Source organism: Dipodomys ordii, unplaced genomic scaffold, assembly GCF_000151885.1.
Source record: "Dipodomys ordii isolate 6190 unplaced genomic scaffold, Dord_2.0 Scaffold45, whole genome shotgun sequence".
Classification (NCBI taxonomy): Eukaryota; Metazoa; Chordata; class Mammalia; order Rodentia; family Heteromyidae; genus Dipodomys; species Dipodomys ordii.
In genome coordinates, this window is record NW_012267261.1 from 10,219,106 (window position 1) to 10,239,291 (window position 20,186).

Sequence of the window (20,186 nt, forward strand, 5' to 3'; positions counted from 1 at the left end):
ACAACAGCTGAGGCCAGAACCTTACAACACACTGTCCAACAGTGGTGTCATCTCATTGCTACAGCCTTCTAATGGTCTCTGTTTATTCCCTCTCTAGACAACAGTGGTACTTGGCTATGGATGGTTCCCACAAAGTAGACAGAGCATGCACACCCAATCTCAGGGTTACATACAAGGTTACCTAAGGTAGCGCATGACTCAGGGTTACAGGGATATGCTGAATCAGCTGACCCCCCGTCCTTGAGAAGTGCAGGTACAAAGTTCCCTAGAAGAAAAGCCTGATTTACTCCATTTGCCCTGTAAAAGATCACTGACATCCTTGAAATTTCCTCATTTAGCTCCTAACCTCCAGTGTATGGGGAAGAGTAACTTTTGGTAGTGATAGAAAACAGCTTGCTAGAGATGGATTAAAAACGTTCTGTTAAAAACAGGTGGATCCATAGTGGATTCATCATTAACATACAAGTACAGGACAACAGTGTCTATGTGGCCAACCCAAGGTGTCAAACACCTCAGACCTCAGAGCAGAGAGGATGAAGAGCCCACTCCCACCTCCTGTCTCCCACCTTCCTGAACCCAGAATTCCAAAAATCTTCTTTGTTTTAAAGTGTTACTCAGTACTTCATCATGTGTACTTTGTGTATGTACTTTTTGCAGGACACTTCACATTCTGCCAAGCATTCCTCTCCAGGGATTCTGACTAGAGCCACGGCTGAGCACTCAGCACACCACGAGAGGATGGGAATGGTTCATTAGTCTTGCGGAGCATGTCATACACATGGGTTATTTGTTAACATTAACAAATATTAAACCCCAAAAATATGAAAACCCCAGCCCAGCCCAGTGTAGTGACACATACCTGTAATCTCAGCTCACAAGAAGGATAGGCAGGCAGGAGGATCAAATGCTCTAAGCCAGGAGTGGCGCTGTGGCTCAAGTGGTAGAGCGCTAGCCCTGAGCTGAAGAGCTGAGGGACAGCGCCCAGGCCCAGAGTTCAAGCCCCATGACCGACAAAACAACAACAAAAAAAAAAACGCTCTAGGCCAACCTGAACTTCATAGCAAGGCCCTGTCTCCAAAAAACTAAGAACGTAGTTCAGTGGTAGAATTCCTCCCTAGCCTGACTAAGGCTCTATTCTGAGTTCAGCACTAAAGAAAGAAAGGAATGAGGGAAGAAGGAAAGGATGGAGAAAGAGAGGAAAGAAAGGAAGAATGGAAGGAAAGAAGGGAAGGAGGGAGGGCAAGAAAGAAAAGTTCAAAAATAAAAACATAGATCATGACTGGAAAATATGAACAAAATTGTCTTACTTGAGACAAGTGATGATGATGGAAAAATTGTGCATTATGCTATGGGAAAATAATATAAAATACAAGCAAATTAAAGAAAAAGGTAAGTATTTGTAATATGTATGCCCAAAGATGATCACTATTGAGGTTAAAGCAATCATCAGACTTCTGGGTTGGTTTAAATAGGATGTATATACAAGCATCTCTGGTGGCAGGTGTTACACATAAAACCTTGAGCATAAAAACAATAACTGCTGAAATCTGGAAGTTTACAGACTGTGCCAAACAGTATCCAAGTGTTGTAAGTTGGTGAATAGCTGTAAAGTGATAGTAAATTTCATGTCACTATGAAATGCTTACTGCCATCAATTCTCCTGGAATCCATTCTCCATGACCATCCTAGGGAGCTTACGTGTGGACTGTAATATAAAGCAGGATGGAGTTAGTGCTGGTGGCTCATGCATGTAATCCTAGCTACTCAGGAAGCTGAGATCTGAGGATTGCAGTCTGAAGCCAGTTTGGATAGAAAGTCCATAAGACTCTTATCTCCAATTAACCACCAAAAAAGCCAGAAGAGGGGCTGTGGTTCAACTGGTAGAGCACTAACTTTGAGCAAAAAAAGCTCTGGGACAGTGCTTAGGCCCTGAGTTCAAACTCCAGGACCAGCACACACACGAAAAAACCCCAAACAAACAAAAACACAACTCCACAAAAAAAAAAACAAAACTTACCAATAGACCTGTGTAGGATGTGAGCTCTTCAAAAACAGTGAACAGAAAAACTTGACTCAGATCTGAAGACCACCTACTTAGCAGGAGGAAGGCTGAAAGGGTTGAAGGAATAGAGCATCAATGCAGAGGAAAACAGGAACTATAAGCCAAGTGTATGGAGTGAAACTTTTGCATTCTTTTTTTTTTTTTTTTGGTCCAGTCGTGGGGCCTGAACTCTGGCCCAGTCATGGGGCCTGAACTCTGGGCCTGGGCGCTGTCCCTCAGCTCTTCAGCTCAAGGCTAGCGCTCTACCACTTGAGCCACAGTGCCAGTTCCAGCTTTTTTCTTTTTGCTTATGTGGTGCTGAGGAATCGAACCCAGGGCCTCAGGCATACAAGGCAAGCGCTCTACCACTGAGCCACCTTCCCAGCCCCGCATTCTTGACTTTTTATGTTTTCATGTCTGGAGTGTGAACTCTGGACCTTTTGTCTGATCGGGCCTCACTTTTTGCTTGGTACTGCAATCTTCCTGCATCTATCTTCTTCATAACTGAGATAACAGGTGTGAACCTCCACACCTAATTATATGGTAGGTCTCACTAGCTTCTTGCTCAGAGTGGTCTTTGAACAATGAGCCTCCATTTCCATCTCCTAAGTAGCTGGGATTACAGATGTGAGCCACTGCACTGGGCACAAATTAGACTTCTTATGAAACCTTAAATTAGTTATTAGCCTTGCATTCTTCTCCCAATAAAATAACATAAATAAGATAGAATAGGGCACCAAACAGTCTAAGACCACTTTAGTGCCTTATCTTGGGTTTTTTACCTAGGCTATTGTTGGTATAGACCTAAACTTAGATGTAGTATGTTGTTATTTCTCCTCAAGCTAGAAGCTGCAAATGATGGAGCCAGTTCTTTGCCACTAATGCTGTGATAGCAGGTGTTTTCAGCCTACCTTTTCACACTGAAGGTCCCTTGGAGAGGTCCAAGGTTAGTCTAGAAAAGGTGTCATTTAATTAAGCCACTTGCTTGTGGACCAAGCCCTGGTCTTTTCCTTCCTTGCCTGGATATTGGTCTCCCAGGATTCTAGATTCTGCTACCTTCATTTTCTCCCAGGTCAGCCCTAAATTTTTCCTTTGCTCACTCTTCTGGAATGTGCTTCATTTACTTCACCTGGCCTTTGATGATTCCTTTCACTTTTGTGCCTGCAAATTGAGGATGTTACTGAGATCTGCCTGGCATTTAGGGATTTTTGAAGTCAGAGGGTCAGAGTCCATCTTTGACTCTTTCTCTCTCTTTAATAAAAACAGAATTATTTAGCTGGGTGCCAGTGGCTTATGCTTATAAATCCTAACTACTCAGGAAACTGAGATCTGAGGATCTCCATTCAGAGCCACTGAGCAGACAAATCTATGAGTCTCTTATCTCCAATTAACCAGCCAAAAGCCAGAAGTGGAGGTGTGGCTCAAGTGGTAGAGTGCCAGCCTTGAAGGGAAAAAGCTGAATGAGGCACAGCAGCGCCAAAACAAACAATAAAATACAAACAGCATTATTTAATCTGGCTTATTTGTACATGGAATTGTATACCATCTATAAGTTGTCATGTTTTGTTTTCATACATCTTGGAAGTTTCCATATGACAATGTTCATTCTCTTCCAATTAGAGTAGATAGCAATACACAGAAAGAGAGCTGTTTAATAGTTATTTTTCTTTGGAAAGGATTTATAGAGTCAATTTTGCTACAATTCTTACCCAGCCTAGTAAGAGATAACGTGACATTGGAAAGATGTTCATAACACAGCATTGCCTAAATAAGCTGCTCTTTGAAGGCCCATCTTTTATTTATACAAACACACATGTTTAGCTTGATAAAATTCTGGAAGAAGCCATCCAGTATTTTGGGTTGGTATGACTAAGGAGTATTTTTGCTTACTTGTGTTGATTTCTACTTTTTAAGTACTGTGTGTTTTCTTAAGGTCAGAATTATTTACAACAACAACAACAAAAGGGAATAGTAATACGTGTTTTACAATTGACCCATCATATGGTTTGAATATATTTTCCCCCAAATGAGAAGTGTCAGAGACCCGGCGACTTTCTGCAACTTTGTGTTGTCATCTTAGGATTCAAGGACTTGTCTTTTCTTTTTTTCTCTCCTACACATAGGTCAAGCAATCAATGCCTCAGACAGACAAGCAAATATGCATCCCACCCGAGCTGCCCGAGCTGCTGAAGCAGTTTACCAAAGCTGCCATCCGGACCCAGCCTCAGGATCTCATCCAGTGGGCGGCCGAGTACGTGTTTCTTCACTTTCAGGCTCCTGGGAGGGCAGGGGTGAGGAGAAGGGAGCGCATGGAAAACTAAGAGGTCCTCATGGCTGCATGGAGCCCAGGCTTATTAGCATCATCTTTGTGATTTTCAGCTATTTGATGAGACAGAGCCAGGGTGCCATGTCCTTCCCTAAGTGAGCCAAAGTGAGCAGCAAGACACCAGGGCAATAGGCCAAGTGTCTTGAGGCCAGGGTGGATTAGCATGTTCCATCAACACGTACCCACCTACCACCCTGAGTCCTATCTGGGACGGCAGCTCCTCCCGGTTTAAATGTACACACCTCGTTCTCCCATCTCACCACCAGATGGCAGCAGTGCACCTGGAGGGTGGCCATGGGGCAGCCCTTGGGATAGAAGAGGTGGCATCACCCCAGCAAACTGGCTCGCTGCTTTAATGAGACACCTTCCTCCAAGGCTGTGAAAACTCATGTTTCCCTCAAACACACTGCATTTCTTGCCTTCGGGGAAACAGACTATTGTTTTCCTTAGTGTTTCTTTGAACAGTTCTGAACATGAAGATTTCTAGCAACCTGGACAAGGAGGCAGAGTTGAGTGAGGAGGCCAGGCCTGGATATACACTGCATGCCTCCAGCCGGGTGCTGCTTCCCAGAGACCCCCCACAGGCTGCTCAGTCATGGGCCTGCACACCAATTGCTGGCCTGCATTGCGGTAGATTTACACAGAAAGCCCCTCCATTGTGAAACTGCTTCTTATACAAACTAGCTAGTAACTTAAAACTGGGTAACCAGCCTTGGGACAGGAGTTGGGAATTGAGTAGACCTGGATCTTTTGTGGATGTTTTTATGGTTGGATGATTACCCTTTCAGCAGTGCTTCAAGGAGAAGGGGGAAGAAAAGGGGAGAAGTAAGGGTTGGGGAAGAGGGTGACCTCAGCCTGAGGTGTGAGTAGGAAAAAGCTGTTAACCCTTTGCAGAAGACACAAAATGCCATCGAAGTGGGGTTAACAGTCTCTAGATCAAGGCTCTGGTGCTTTTGTGCTGTGCAAAGGAAAAAAAAAACCCTATTACAAATGGAAGGAAAGTAAGCTATTGTGCTCTAAGAAGGCACAAATGTAGTTGCTTTACCTAATCATGAATCTTGTGCAGTTTTCTAAATTTTATACATTACCTCGAAGATTGGACTTTAACAGCAGAAGACTAATTCATTTTGGCACACTCAGACAGACTTTGTTTTATACTAGATGATAGTTTACAGCTCCGTTTTATTGTTCTTGTGCTACTGCATTATAGTAAGAAAAATGGCATTTCTTCATATTGTCCTTGACATTTATGGAAGAAAACATTCCATTATTGTAGCCTACTTGCTCCATATTGTATGATGTGCTATAAATTTTTCAGACATCCATGAAAGATCAGTTTGTACTTTAACTACAATGAAAAAGAGCGTGACCTAAGAACACTCTCCAGCCTATTGAGACATCCAAAGCACTTATCAGATTGTTTTATGTGACTTACAAACTTGTAGCCTTTCAGAGAATAAAACTCCACAAGTATATCCAAGACAAAATGTGTATTCATTGCAAGCAAGAATTTTCCTACATATATCCTGTCAACAAAGAGTTCACCTTCCAGGCATCTGCAGGACATAGACCTATTAGTTCTTCAAGTAGATATATGTGAATTACTATTGTTAATGCCATGGAATTGCTTGTCGCCAAGGGAGCTCAAAGACCCAGAGGACTGAATCCATGACAATACCTTTCAGTCTGTGTTTTCTAACCAATTCTACAAAGTTTCTTCACCTGGGTAGTCACTTTGATAGAATGAGGGGGCTATGATGTCACTGTCTCAACCATTGATATCACCCACATCTGGTTACAAAGCCTGAGGCTACATCCCCTCCAGTGGTCACACTGCGCCCACCTTCACCCCAACTAAGCTATCTGCAGATATTTCTTAGGGATTTTGTCAAAGGTGCCCTTAGATGATTTCCTCTGCCTTCTTGCTGATCCACTTCCAAGGGGAAATTGGAACGTACTGATTGCTTTGTCTTAGGCAATAATTAGTTCTACTGTGAGCCTTTATTAAAAAAAAAAAAACCTTCCTATATTCTTCTTATACTGTTTGGCTCTAGAGAAAGTAATGGTGTGGTGGTGGTGTGTGTGTGTGTGTGTGTGTGTGTTTTCAGGGACAGGCAGAAGTTTGTGATTCAGATATAGTTACAAGACATTTGATGGAAAACAGAGCCTGTCACACACCATTGACCACCCACAAGCCAATTGCTTGTGTCCATCCCCCGCTTCAGGCAGCCTCTGTGCATTTCATGCCAATCCTGAAGTAAGATTGTCTGTCTTGTACATTGCTCTGCAACGGCTCACCCCACAACATGGGCAGCAAGCTTGGTTTGCTGACAGTCTTAGGGAATAGCAAGGTTTTGAATCATATGTACCCTATAAAGTTGTTTCCAGCCTTTGTTGGCTTGTCTTCATTCCCAAGCTTCCCTTGATGTCCTGACAGTCTTCAGTCTTCCTTGCTGAAGCCCCGGGACTCACGACCTCAAGCCAGGAAACCTTCCTCACCCCCAAAGCACTTCCACCCCTCCCCTTCTCCTGTAAGTCATTTCAATTCTCTCCCAACTTCTCTTCCCCACCCACTGCCTAATACCAAGCACACACATACATATGTATATATCTTATTTATAGCTTAGGATATGTATGTCTTTCTGCATATATATATATGCATACATATATTGCTTAGGAGGGATGACTGGAAAAAAATAAAACAAAATCTAGCTAAATATGGCCAAGGAAAAGTGCAAGTGCATACTAAACTTCTGTTGGTTGTTCCTCATCTTTAGAGAGGAATAACTTTATCTCCTAAGTAGTCTCTGTTCCTTAATTGGAAAGTAACACAATCAGAACTTTTCCCATATGCAAATGAAACTAAACACAGTATCTAATCACTTGACAAATGTTCTTTCCTCTCTTCATTTCTTCAACAAAAGGGGAGGGGATCCTTAAAGCAGCCAGAAGCCACTCAAGTATAGGACAGTCCCCCACTCACAGACTTTTTTTTTGCAGGTATTTTGGGGCCATGTCCCGTGGAGAGATTCCTCCTGTGAGAGAGAGATCTGAGCGAGTCGCTTTGTCCAACTGGGCAGAGCTAACACCTGAGCTCTTAAAGGTCTTGCACTCTCGGGTAAGAAACATGGTGGGGATGTCACTGAGGCCAGTGGGGTACAAAGGTCATCTGTCACTCTGGCAATCAGGGAGATAGAGGCTAGAGGGTGGGCTTCCCTCAGACCACCATAGAGCCCTCAGACTTGTGGGATACCCAGGAGCTCAGTGAAATGCTTAAAAGTATAGTCTGCTGTCTCTCCATTATGATAGCATCTTCCTGATGCTATCAAGACCCTGCAGTGAAGCCAATTGCAGTCAGGAGGGAATATACTGTAGTTTCCCAGGTACAGACACACTCTCACTTCCTGCATCCTCAGCTTTCATCATCCTAGTAGTTTCCCTGTGAAGGGAAGAGGAGGGACTGGCTTTTCAGATATCTGTGGTTTGGTCAATTCCCAGGAAACCTAGATAAGCATCACTGTTCCCTGAATTAGGACAGAGGGGCTTTGGGGATGATTCAGAACTTGAATTTCCTAACTACCTCAGTTCTAGAGGCTTATCATTTCATTAGGATGAGAGGGAGTCAGGTGCCTGTAGCTCATAGCTCTAATCCTGGCTAGTAGAAGGATGGGATCTGGGGATCAAGATTTGAAGCCAGCCTGGTGAGGAAAGTGTAATTAACCACTGAAATATGTGAAGGGCAGCTATGGCTCATGTGGAGAACATTAAGCTTGAACAATAAAAGCTAAGGGACAGTGTCCAAGTCTTGAGTTCAAGTCCGAGTACTGGTGCACATACACAGGAATCAGAGCTTGGGAAGGTGTTGGGGAACTTCACTGGAGCATCTGCACCTTCACTGAATCATTGGCCAACAACCAGCTCCTCCTCTGAGCTATCAAGTGACCCCTGTGCAGAGGACAAGGTGGAGTTCTAAAGTGCCTGGGAGCAGAGAGCATTAGACATGCAGACTAAACCCCTATTGGTCAGCCATGTACCTCGCATCATCTTTGGGAAATGGGAGGGATGCACTTGAAATCTAGAGGGAAGAACTCAATGAAGTGTGGAAGCAAAATAGCAATGTCCTGCTCACTCCACTACCCACTAGTGGTATCAGGAAAGTCTTCTGCGTGCTGCTTCTGTTTTCAGGCTATCTTGTCTGTATTATGCAGAGAAGCAAGGACTAAAACCAGAGAGCATACATATATCAGTAAAAAAATAACCAACAAAAACAACTTAGATATAGCATAAGCCAAGCACTATGGCTCATACCTATAATCCTAGCTACTCAGGAGGCCTTGAGATCAGTGAGGATTGAGATTTTAAGCCAGCCAGAGCAGAAAAGTTTGAGAGATTCTTATATGTTAACCACCCAAAAGCCAGAAGTGAATGACAATATGGATCAAGTAGCAGAGTGCTAGCCTCAGGCAGACAAAAGAAAAAAAGAAAAAGTAGAAAGCCCTAAGTTCAAGCCCCAGTACCAGCACTGAATAAAATAAATGTAGTATAAACATATATATCCCTCATTTTTGACATCTGGAATTATTAAGTTATCACTAGATCTTGAAAAAACAACTGCCAAACAAGGTCTTCTGACCTCCCTAATACCTCCCACTCCTGTCTTTGTGCTGGAAGAAGTTGGGGCATCTGTTGTCCTCTCCATCTTCTGTGCTGTGTCTGTCCCTTGCCTGCAGGTTGCTGGCAGACTGATCATCCATGCAGATGAGCTGTCCCAGATGTGGAAGGTGCTGAATCTCCCAACAGATTTATTCAACAGTGTGATGAACGTGGGTCGCTTCACGGAGGAGATTGAGTGGCTGAAGTTTTTGGCTCTTGCTTGTAGCTCTCTTGGAGTTGTAAGTTAACTTTTTTAAAAAATGAATTTAGTTCCTTAGGAGAAAACCCGTGTCTAGGCTTGGAAAGGGCACTCTGTCTATATACACAGTCAAGGATATGTCTTCTTCGAATCTTCTCCTCTCTGAATTAAGGTCATTTCTGTGCTCATCAGCTGAAAGTAGGAATGAGAGAGAGAGAGACAGACAAGACAGACAGAGACAAAGAGAGAGAGAGACAGAGAATATTATTACTTGGCTCTGGGGAGTTGGCCAAAGTATGGATTTTGGATTCTTTATGAATTTCAATCTTTGCCCTCAAGTTTATTTTCACTTGACCTCAACTCTTTTCTTTATAATTCCTGGAGATAACGAAGAGTCAGTGCTAGAACAATGCTTGCTTGGTTTGGGATGGAGACTTTTAAAACTGATGGAGGGGTTGGGAAGGTGGCTCAGTGGTAGAGTGCTTGCTTCACATGCATGAGGCCCTGGGTTTGATTCCTCAGCACCACATAAACAGAAGAAAAAAAAAGTGGGAGAGCACTTGCCTTGAGCTGAAGAGCTGAGGGACAGCACGTAGGCTCAGAGTTCAAGCCCCACAACCAACCAAAAAACAAAAAAAAAAACCAACCATGATAAACATAATTGAATGCAAGAACAGAGATAATAGAAAAGCAAGCAGACAGATGAAGTTGTTTCTAGAATTGCAATCATGACATCACCATGGCTGCAGGATGTTCATACAAATTCATGCCTTTCTCAAATGTATCTTACTTGACAACTGGAAAAACCATTTGTCTGTTTTGAAGAGAAAGACGCTGAAAGCTGCCTTTCCATATGTTTAAAACCTGGGTGCATGTTATGTGGACTCCCTCTTGTTAATCACTGTGATAATAACTTATATGGACACAATCAGAAATAGGATTTTTTCAATCTCTGAAATTCAAACAAGTTTAACAATTACTGAGGACAAAATGTTGCCTCTGTAGCACAGGATATGAAAAGGGAGTTTGAATTATTCAGCATATCCAAATATGATCTTCTTTCTTCTTGAATATGCTTGAGACACATAGTTGGAATTTTTTGTTGCGGAGTAAATTCAGAAGAAATGGTGTAATCTCATAGGATTACAGCTTTTCCTATGTGTCTCCTGCATCCACCATAACCATTTTTTTAAGAGAAGGAAAGAAGAAACTTATTTTGTGTCTTCATTGTTATAGCTTTGTATAATGAGTAAATTACAGTCCTCCAAAGAGGAGAGGAAACCATAGTAGAGGTGAATGAACTGTCTGTAAGGATTGAGCTTACTTCTGAGAAGAAAAATAAAATCTCAAGGTTTCTCAAAAGGGAAAATAAAACCCTGGCATAGTCCATTAACTTGTCTACAAGTTATTCATACCACATTTAGAGATTTTTCAAAGGGAAAACCTGCCTCTTAATTGCATTTGTAGGAAATAGACCTCCATCTACAAAGGGTAAGTAGATAGGCTCCAATTCAGGAAGTCAGTCTGGACAGAAACTCCTCCAGGTAAATGCCCTTCCCTCCTCAATACTCCTTCAGGGGACAATTGAGTGTTTAGGGAAAGGGAAGATCTTAGTCTTCAAAGCAGCCAATATCAGGGCTCCCACATACCTTGGTTCTCTCCAGAACCTCTGGTTTCCTTTCAGTGCTGCTGTGCTGCCCAAGCTGTGAAGGAGTTGAATGTCCCAACATATTTAACAGATCAAAGCATGGTGAATGGTTCATCTCTGGTCTCAATGACACTGGGACCCCAGGAGTCGGGGCCACGTTGTCATCTGTTCTCTGGCTTTGGTGGTCTACTTCAAAGCTCCCCACCACTTTTGAGGTGTTTGAGATGTCTGAGTTATCCCCTTTGTCCCATAGCTAAGTGTGATTTTGGAAAGCCAAACTGCGGTCTCCTTAGAATACTGTGTAGTTGCTAGGTTTGTTCTGTTTGTTTCCCAGGTTGGGGAGGAAACTGTGACATGAGCTGTAGCCTTCTTCTAAACTAAAGAGATTGAATCGATGTTCCATGGGGTCTCTGCTTCTGAGATACCCTCGTGCCTCCCACTGGAGAGAGTCAATTCTGAGAGACCCTGAGATAGCTGACTTTCCCCTCACCCTCCCTGGCAAAGAACACCTAGAGGTCAAGTCAGCCTGGCTGTCTACTCTGGTTTTTTGGTTGTTGTTTTTCAAAACAAAAAACAAAAACACTAGGAACCAGTAAGAGGAGAGAGGTAGTTTGGCTTACCTGGGATAACTCTGGACTAAGGGACAAAGATATAACCCAGACATCTCAAACTACCCAAAGTAGTGAAGGGCTGTGAAATGGGCCACCAAAGCCAGGGAGCAGATGACAGTGTGGCCCAGACTCCTGGGGCCCCAGCGCCATTGAGACCAGAGATGAGCCAGTGGGAAGCATCATGTCACATTGTTTCTGGGAGCTTGGGTGTGGGGTTGTGTCACCTCCAAATTCATATATTGGAACCTAACCCCAAGGTGACAATATTAGGAGTGTAGGGTCTTGGAGAAATGATGAGCTCATGTGGGTAGAGCCCTTCTAAATTCTCAGAAAGGACTGAGGGAGCCTGTTTAGCCCTTCCATTGAGAGGACAGAGCAAGAGGACACCACCATTTATGAAGAAGGCTCCTGGCGTTTTAACCTGCTAGTACCATGATCCTAGATTTCCCAACCTCCAGAACTGTGAGCAGTAAATTTCTACTATTTATAAATTATTGAGTCAAGGATATTTTGTTTTAGCAGGCCAAACAAGCTAATAGACAAAAGGTATCAACATGTACTGAAGGCCTTGCTTTCAATTAAATCCACATGTCCTTGGAGACAAGCCCAGGATTTTCTCTCTCCTTTATAAGCAAACCATGATCTTTTGACATCTAGAAAAGCACTTTGCTTCTTGTGGAAAGCCTAATTCCAGTAACAGGAGCATTTGTCTCCAGTTTTGAGCCCTCTGGGTCTAACGTGTGGTTCTGAATAGTATGGCGGACAGATCTATGATCCTCTCCTCTTTCAGCATTTCATCCTCCAGGCTGCCGGTGTCATCCCGTTTCCCACTGAAATTAGTTATAAAACTGAAAAGAGCATGTATTGGATAAATAATTGTGTTTGCCTAAAAGGTTGATAAATATTTTGTTAGCAAAAGTTTTTGTCCTTATTTTCCTTGTTAATGTTGTTTTTACATTTTTTTATTAAAAGGTAATATACAGAGAGGTTACAGTTTCATTAGTCAGATAATGAGTACATTTCTTTTTAGATAATGTCACCCCTTCCCTCACTCCCAGTTTTTCCCTCCTGTTCCCAGCCACAAGTTGTGTAGTTCATTTTCAACATAGTGTCTAGTGAGTACCATTGCTGTATTTGTTCACCTTTTGTCCCTCCATTTCTCTGCCCCCCTTGCCTTCCCAAAAACAGATGGATGAACAACCAAGACAAAAACAAAAAAAAAGAGCAACAAAAAACCTCTTGTTTCTAATTCCTGGAGTTCATTTTTGTAAATATTATTTTATATGATCAGAGGCAAATAGGTATTTTGCCTTTGTGTTCCTCTCCTAAGAGTATCCTCCTTTGGGTTAATGTTGTTTTAATGAGACAAGGTCTTATCACTAACATAGACTAGCCTAGAACTTGGGCTCCTCCTGCCTCAGCCTCCTGGGTGTTGTTAATTATAAGTATGTACCACTAGACCCAGCTCACAATTCATTTTTTGAGGCTTGTAAGATGTCCAAAGCTACCTCTGTAAAGGGGATCTTCATCTGACAAAAAAAAATCTAGGAGAAGAAAATAAAGATCATTTCACTTTCTGTTTGAATTTATCAAAATGTTCCAGTTCTTAGAGTTCTTTACCCATTCAGCTATTTAGTAAATCTTTAAAAATATTTCATAATGCTTTTTTCCTTTGGAACAATATTAGGATTTGAACTCAGGGCCTCATGCTTCCTAGGCAGGTGTTTTACCACATAAGCCACGCCACCAGCTCATCTTTGTATTAGTTATTTTACAGGTAAAGTATCACTTTATGCTCTGACCTGGACTGTAGTCCTCCTATTTGTGCTTTCCCTGAGTTGAAGCCCCAGGACTGGCACCCACACAGAAAGGTCTTGCCTCTAAATAGAATCACATTCTCAGTCTTGAACGTTTGGCCTCAAAAAATGAGAGGGGGGGGGGTGTTTGGTCCATAACAACACCCAGGAAAGAGGAAAATGGAATAAAGGAAGTGCTGAAAAGGTTGCAGAGTATTTTAGAGAAGCAGTGAAAAAGTGTTAGGTGCACAAACTCATCTTGTAAGTCTCCCAAACCACTCGTGGAGTGACTACATCTCACATTCAGACCTTCCCTCCCTTCCTGACAGCTGTGGGCTATTTTCTCATGCCCTCTGACTTAAATGCTGTACCTGTAATTATGCCCTATACAGTGCTCTCATAATTCTTCCCATGTGAGGACCCCCAAGGAAGTGGCTTGCGATAAATCCTAAATTTCCTTAACTTTGTGTGGGTTATCTTTTCTTTCTTTCTTTTTTTTTGGTCAGAGATTGTGACTCAAACACAGTATCTGACATGTTCATTCATTGGCTGATGTTCTACCAACCCCTGGTTTATCGTGCGTGTGTGTGTGTGTGTGTGTGTGTGTGTGTGTGTGTGTGTGCATGTTCATATGTGTATCCCAGTCCTGGGGCTCAAGCCCTAGGTGTTATCCCTGAGTTATTTTTCACAAGGCTAGCACTCTATAACTTGAGCCACAAATCTACATTTTTTTTTGGTGGTTAATTGAAGATGAGTCTCACAGACATTTTTACCTGGACTGGCTTTGAACTGACTGCAATCCTCAAATTTCAGCCTTCTGAGTAGCTAGGATTATAGGTGTGAGCCACCAGTACCCATTTGAAAATGACTGTCAAGATTCTATTTCATATAATAGCAATGCTAAGAGGAAATAAAATTAGAATAACTTAATAATTATTAACAGATGCAAGTAATGCTTAAATTCATTGCCATCAAAAAATAGTCGCTTCAGAAAATGATGGGCCAAGTTTATTCACATCTTCATATGCCTCCTGACACACAGACTGCCAGCTCTGCATGACACACACCAGTGAACTCCCTATAGACACTCCTTATCGTCAGGGAGACGATGACAGCAGAACAGTGATCACCTGTCAGGGAACACGGACCAGCCTCCGGCCAGTCATGTATGAGATGCACAACTGCTTGTTCAGTCACCTAGTCACACCTAGCTGGCCACTCAGGACTGTTTTCACAGATCCCTGGAGGGTGTGTGTGCAATCTGTACATTGTCAGTTTCAGCAAACCATGAAGAAATACATGCTGACCTATCTGCTAATTCAGAGCCAGTCTTTTCCTTGAATTATTCCTTTTCTGTAGCCTATCATTTCATAACCCTTTCACTCATGAAATTTATGCAAAGATTTTATATTTATTTAAAGACAGGATCAGCTCTGAAGACCACTGATGTTCAAGTTTCATTGGAAAGATAAAATCTTTCCTCTCTTCCCTCCCTTCATCCCCTTCTTTCCTTCCCTCCTCCTTGCTTCTTCCTCTATCTCTTTCTTAGGGTTTCTCCATGTTGAGTACATGCCTGCACAACCCCCTCGAGTACCCCTTCTATTATTAAAACTTGTGACATTCATCTGTCAGTGTTAACAGAACAAGAAGTACTAAATGATTTTACTTAGGTGCATCCCCATACAGAAGAATTTTGTTTGTTTTTGCTTTTCCTATAGCTTAAACCCAGGGCTTGGACACTGACTCTCAACTCTTTATTCAAGGCTAGTGCTCTACCACTTGAGTCATAGCTCCACTTCTGGCTTTTTCATAGTTACTTTGAGATAAGAGTCTCACAGACTTTCTTGCCCAGATTACCATCCAATCATGATCCTCAGATCTCAGCCTCCTGAATAGGTAGGATTACAGGCCCCACTGGCACCCTTCAAAAATGGGTTTATCTTCTTGTTTGGTACCATTTTTCCAGCATCTGCAACCATAATCTTCCTTCTTGTACCCTCCTTTCCCCTACTGTAGCTTTGCCTGAAATATCTTGCTGGAATATATGTTAGATGAATAACCTTAACTCCTTAGAGATAAGATTGGAGGGCACTAATAACAAATAATTTAATTTCATAGAAATAAGCATTTTAATAATTATAATTTTATATTAATGTAAAATCAATTCTTTATTGAGGTTACTCTGATTAAACCAAAAGATTTAGAAAATTTTAATAAAAATACCTAGCAATTTATAAATGTATTTTTTTATTGGAAGAGGTGGGGAGGAATAGTGAAAAAGGTGACATTAAGATGTATTGTTCTCATAATCTGACTTGTGGAATTGAAACCCTTCTGTACAACTACTTAAAAATAAATATTTTTTAAAAGATTCATTATACTGACAAACATATTTTGAACTGAAACTCCTTTGTACAACTACCTAAGGATAATCTATCTTTCTTTCTTTCCTATTTTCTTTCTTTTTTTCCTTCCTTCCTTCCTTCCTTTCTCTCTTTCTTTCTTTCTTTCCTTCTTTCTTCCTTTTCTTTTCTTTTTTGCCAACCTTGGAGCTTGAACTCAGGGCCTGGGCTCTGCTCCTGAGCTCTGTGTTCAAGGCTAGCTCTCTACCACTTGAGCCACGGTGCCACTTCTGGATTTTTCTGTTCATGTGGTACTGAGGAATTAAACCCAGGGCTTCATGCATGCTAGGCAAGCACTCTACCACTGAGCCACCTTCCCTATCCCACCTAAGGATAATTTTTAAGGCCTCAAAAATATAAATTTATCTATTTGAGCCAGACATCATTGACTCTTACCTATAATCCTAGCTACCAGGAGGCTCATATCTGAGGATCATAGTTTAAAGCCCACCTGAGCAGAAAAGTTCATGAAACTCCTATCTCTGATTAACTACCAAAAAGCTCCAGAAGTGGAGCTGTGGCTCAAGTGGTAGAGTGCTAACCTTGAGCAAAGAAAACTCAGGGGACAACTCCCAGGTCCTGAGTTCAAGCCCAGGTCCAGAACCAATAAAATAATAATTTGTCTTTTTGAGCCCTTCAATAAAGAAAAAAGATAACTCATAGTCAATGGTTGTAGAATAAATTAACTTTTTAAGTTAACTTTATGCTTTCTAGAATTTTAAATCGGAACTGGCGCTGTGGCTCAAGTGGCAGAGCACTCACCTTGAGCTGAAGAGCGCAAGGCAGTGCCCAAGACCAGAGTTCAAGCCCCAGGATCAACCAAAAAAAGTAGAAGAAATCTAGAATTTTAAATCATTCTCACTTCATTTTATATTTCTGTTTTCTTTCTTTTATCTGAACTGATTTCAGGGAAGAGTGAATTTCTACTCATTTTATCTTATGATTTTATAGACCATTGCGAAAACTCTCAAGATAGTGTGTGAAGTTTTGTCCTGTGACCATGATGGAGGACCTCCTCGGATCCCTTTCAGCACCTTCCAGTTTCTCTACACATACATTGCAGAAGTAGATGGGGAAATCTCTGCATCCCATGTCAGCAGAATGCTAAACTACATCGAACATGAAGTGTGAGTCAACTTTTAGCCATTAGGGGAGAAAGTATTCTACAGATAATCCCCAATTTAAGTTGATTTGACCTACAACTTTCCAGTTTTACAGCAGTACAAAGACATCCGTTCAGTAGATATTTTCAAATGTGTGTGTGTGTGTGCGCGCGTGTGCATGCGCGCGTGTGTGCGCACACACACACACACACGCCAATCCTAAGGCTTGAACTCAGGGCATGGGCATCGTCCCTGAGCTGCTTCTCTCAAGACTAGCACTAACACTGGAGCCATAGTTCCATTTTGGCTTTTTCTGAGTAGTTTATTGGAGATAAGAGTCTCATTGACTTTCCTGCCTGGATTGGTTTTGGACTGTGACCCTCAGATCTCTGCCTTGTGAGTAGCTAGGATTAAAGGCACAAGCCACCAATGTTGGGCTCCAGTTTTAATTTAGTCATTTTCTGTGCCAATGACATTCAGTTCAATAATCTCTTGAGATGCTGATTTCAGCCGAGAAGCACAGTTCCCACTCTAAGCTAGGACAAGTATAGGAAATGCATTTTCAATTTGTATTTTTAAATTGTATATCTGGCCATTACTCCATTGCTAAGTCAAGGAGAATTTGTATGCTTTAGTGTTCTAGAAACATAAAAATTGTGAGAAACATTAAATATGAAAAGGAGTAGGATATCAAGAGTTAAGTGGAAAAAATGAAAAGGCCAGGTAATCCCAGAAACTTGGGAGGTAGAGATCAGAAGAATCCCAATCAAGGCCAGCATAGGCAAAAAGTGAGATCTCATCTCAACAAACAAGCTGAACATAAAGGATTATGGTTCCAATGTGGCCAAGACAAAACGTGAGACTCTATCTGAAAAATAACTTAAAGCATAAAAGGCTGCAAACATGGCTCAAGCTTAGATTCAAACCCCAGTACTATCACAAATCAACTAATTTAGAACGAGCAAGTTCTTTATATAAGATTCTTTACTTAAGATTACTTGTTAACCAAACTAATCTCAGGTATTTATTTTTCCAAACAGAATTGGTCCTGACGGTTTGATCAAGGTGAATGACTTTACCCAAAACCCCAGGGTTCGGCTGGAATAAAAGCAGTTTGGGCAATTTTACAGGAAGATACAGAGATGATGTACTTCAGAATGGCTGAAGCCACACACCATCCAGTCAATTTTCTTGTACAACTGTACACACTAATAAACAATTAGGCAAACGTAGGAAACCAAAAATGTGTGGAATGAAGATAATAAATTGTGGCACAAGGAACCTGCATTACCAGAAGGTTACAATTCATCTCATGCAGATTTTGAGTAACAGCAAGTACACAGCATGGCCGCATTCAGGCCAGAGCCAGACTTAAGGATTGTAAAAAGGAGAATGCTTTTTAGAGGGGAGACATTTTTTATCTTTTTGTGACTCGTAGTTATAATTTAGACCAGTACCTCTTACGTGAGCAATCAAGTTTTTAACAGTTTATTGTTCTATTTATCAGAACTATGCTAGTCATTCATTCATTCACTTACTCAACTTACTCATCAATATTTATTGAGGTTAGTCATATGCCAGATATAGAGTTGCCAGACAAAATACAGAACACCCAATGAACTGATCTTATGAAGTTAGTGTTGTTACCTCCAGTTTACAGAATAAAAAAAACTTAGAGAAATTAAGTTATTCAACATCACTGGTTAAAAAAAAAGTATCTGAGCTGGGTGCTATTACTGCTGAGGAACTCTTGGAGACAGAGTAGAACCAGTCTCACAGCTACCCCAGTCTGATAGGTAAGGAAGCTCTTCTGCATTTCTTGTTTGGCCTTCCTCTTTTTGCTCCAGAAAATGATCTCAGGCAGGAAGTCATGAGTAGATCTGATAAAGAGCCACTGGCATATGCCACTGTACCTTACAGAGATTTTAAACTATGTGTGTGTGTGTGTGTGTGTGTGTGTGTGTGTGTGTGTGTGTATGTATGTAATTTTTATTTTTATTTTTTTTGCTGGGCTTGTGGCTTGTGGCTTAAACTCAGGACCTGGATGCTGTCCCTGAGCCTCTTTGTGTTCAAGGCTAGTGCTCTACCACTAGAATCACAGTACCCCGTTTGGCTTTTTCTAAGTAGTTTGTTGAAGTAGGAGTCTCACAGACTCTTCTCCCTGGGCTGGCTTCAAACTGTGATCCTCAGATCTCTCAGCCTTCTCAGTAGCTAGGATTATAGGCATGAGCTGTTTGTGTATTTATTTATTTTGGGTCGGTTGTGGGGCTTGAACTCTGGGCCTGGGCGCTGTCCCTGAGCTCTTTAGCTCAAGGCAAGTGCTCTACCACTTGAGCCACAGCGCCACTGCTGGTTTTCTGGTGGTTAATTGGAGATCAGAGTCTCCTGGACGTTCCTGCCCAGGCTTTCTTTGAAGTGTGAGCCTCAGACTTTAGCCTCCTTAGTAACTAGGATTATAAGCCTAAGCCACTGTCTCTCAGCCTGCTTCAATATTATTTATCATTCATTATTGCTTTTGACTCAGGTACAAGTCCATGTGTGCTTTAGGCAACAAGGGACTGACATGGTGATATACTAAAATTCATACCTGACCCACAAACCTGGCTCATTGTATCCAACCATTTCTTCCTCATGATGAGATCATTCCAAGGGCTCTCTTGATCCTTGCCTCCAACAGACCCTTCTAGATCCATTCCTTCCTATCATTCCCAACAATATCTGAATCCTAGCATGACCCTAGTTAAGCCGTCAAACGGAGAACCTAGGAACAGATGGTTTGTATTTCTCCCTTAAAAAGGAAAAAAATATTCAGGAAGCAATAAAAGTAGGATTTTATAAAGAAAAAGAAGTGGGCTCTTTCTTTCCTAAATTAAGTTTTTTGATTAAAGTGAAGGCTGCATATACATTTAAAGCTTTGGTGAAAAATGCAAACATCATGACTCAATTGCATTTTCACTATGCCTCATGCCCTTCTCTTTAGGCCATTCAACCAGGGACCTACCATCCCTAGTTAGTCAATTACTTCTCAGAGCTGAAAACTTCAGTATGAATGGCTGATTCTGAATGAGGTTAAAAGAAGAATTTTAACCTGAAACTCTTGGAGCAACTCCTGTATACTTCTGATGATATTGCATACCAGTGTTTCAGAAATGTGCACATTAGCATTTTCTGAGAAAATTAAAAAGCTTTTAGCATATCCTCACAATTTTATATGCTCTCTAAAGGTTGAAAACCTTTGGTTTGGAACAAATGTCTTAAGGAAAGGTAACAGAATAGTCCCAGATCCTTCTGTGCAGAACTGAGCTCATGCTCCCAAACATGTGACATTATTTGCAGCCTCTTAAATTTGAATCTCACATCCTGGGTATAAATCTGTGTTTACACTTTAGATCTTCATGTACTTGTAA

The 20,186-nt window shown here is 41.6% G+C and overlaps 1 protein-coding gene across 1 annotated transcript; it reads left to right on the plus strand.

Annotated features, from left to right (window-relative positions):
* The first annotated feature begins 4,168 nt into the window (after positions 1-4,168).
* Ropn1 (rhophilin associated tail protein 1) lies at positions 4,169-18,005 on the plus strand. Its single transcript, XM_013019396.1, has 5 exons — positions 4,169-4,292; positions 7,368-7,485; positions 9,098-9,259; positions 16,628-16,803; positions 17,820-18,005. Exons 1-5 carry the CDS (start codon positions 4,177-4,179, stop codon positions 17,884-17,886), a joined length of 639 nt encoding a protein of 212 aa, XP_012874850.1. The 5' UTR covers positions 4,169-4,176; the 3' UTR covers positions 17,887-18,005.
* The last annotated feature ends 2,181 nt before the right edge of the window (positions 18,006-20,186 follow it).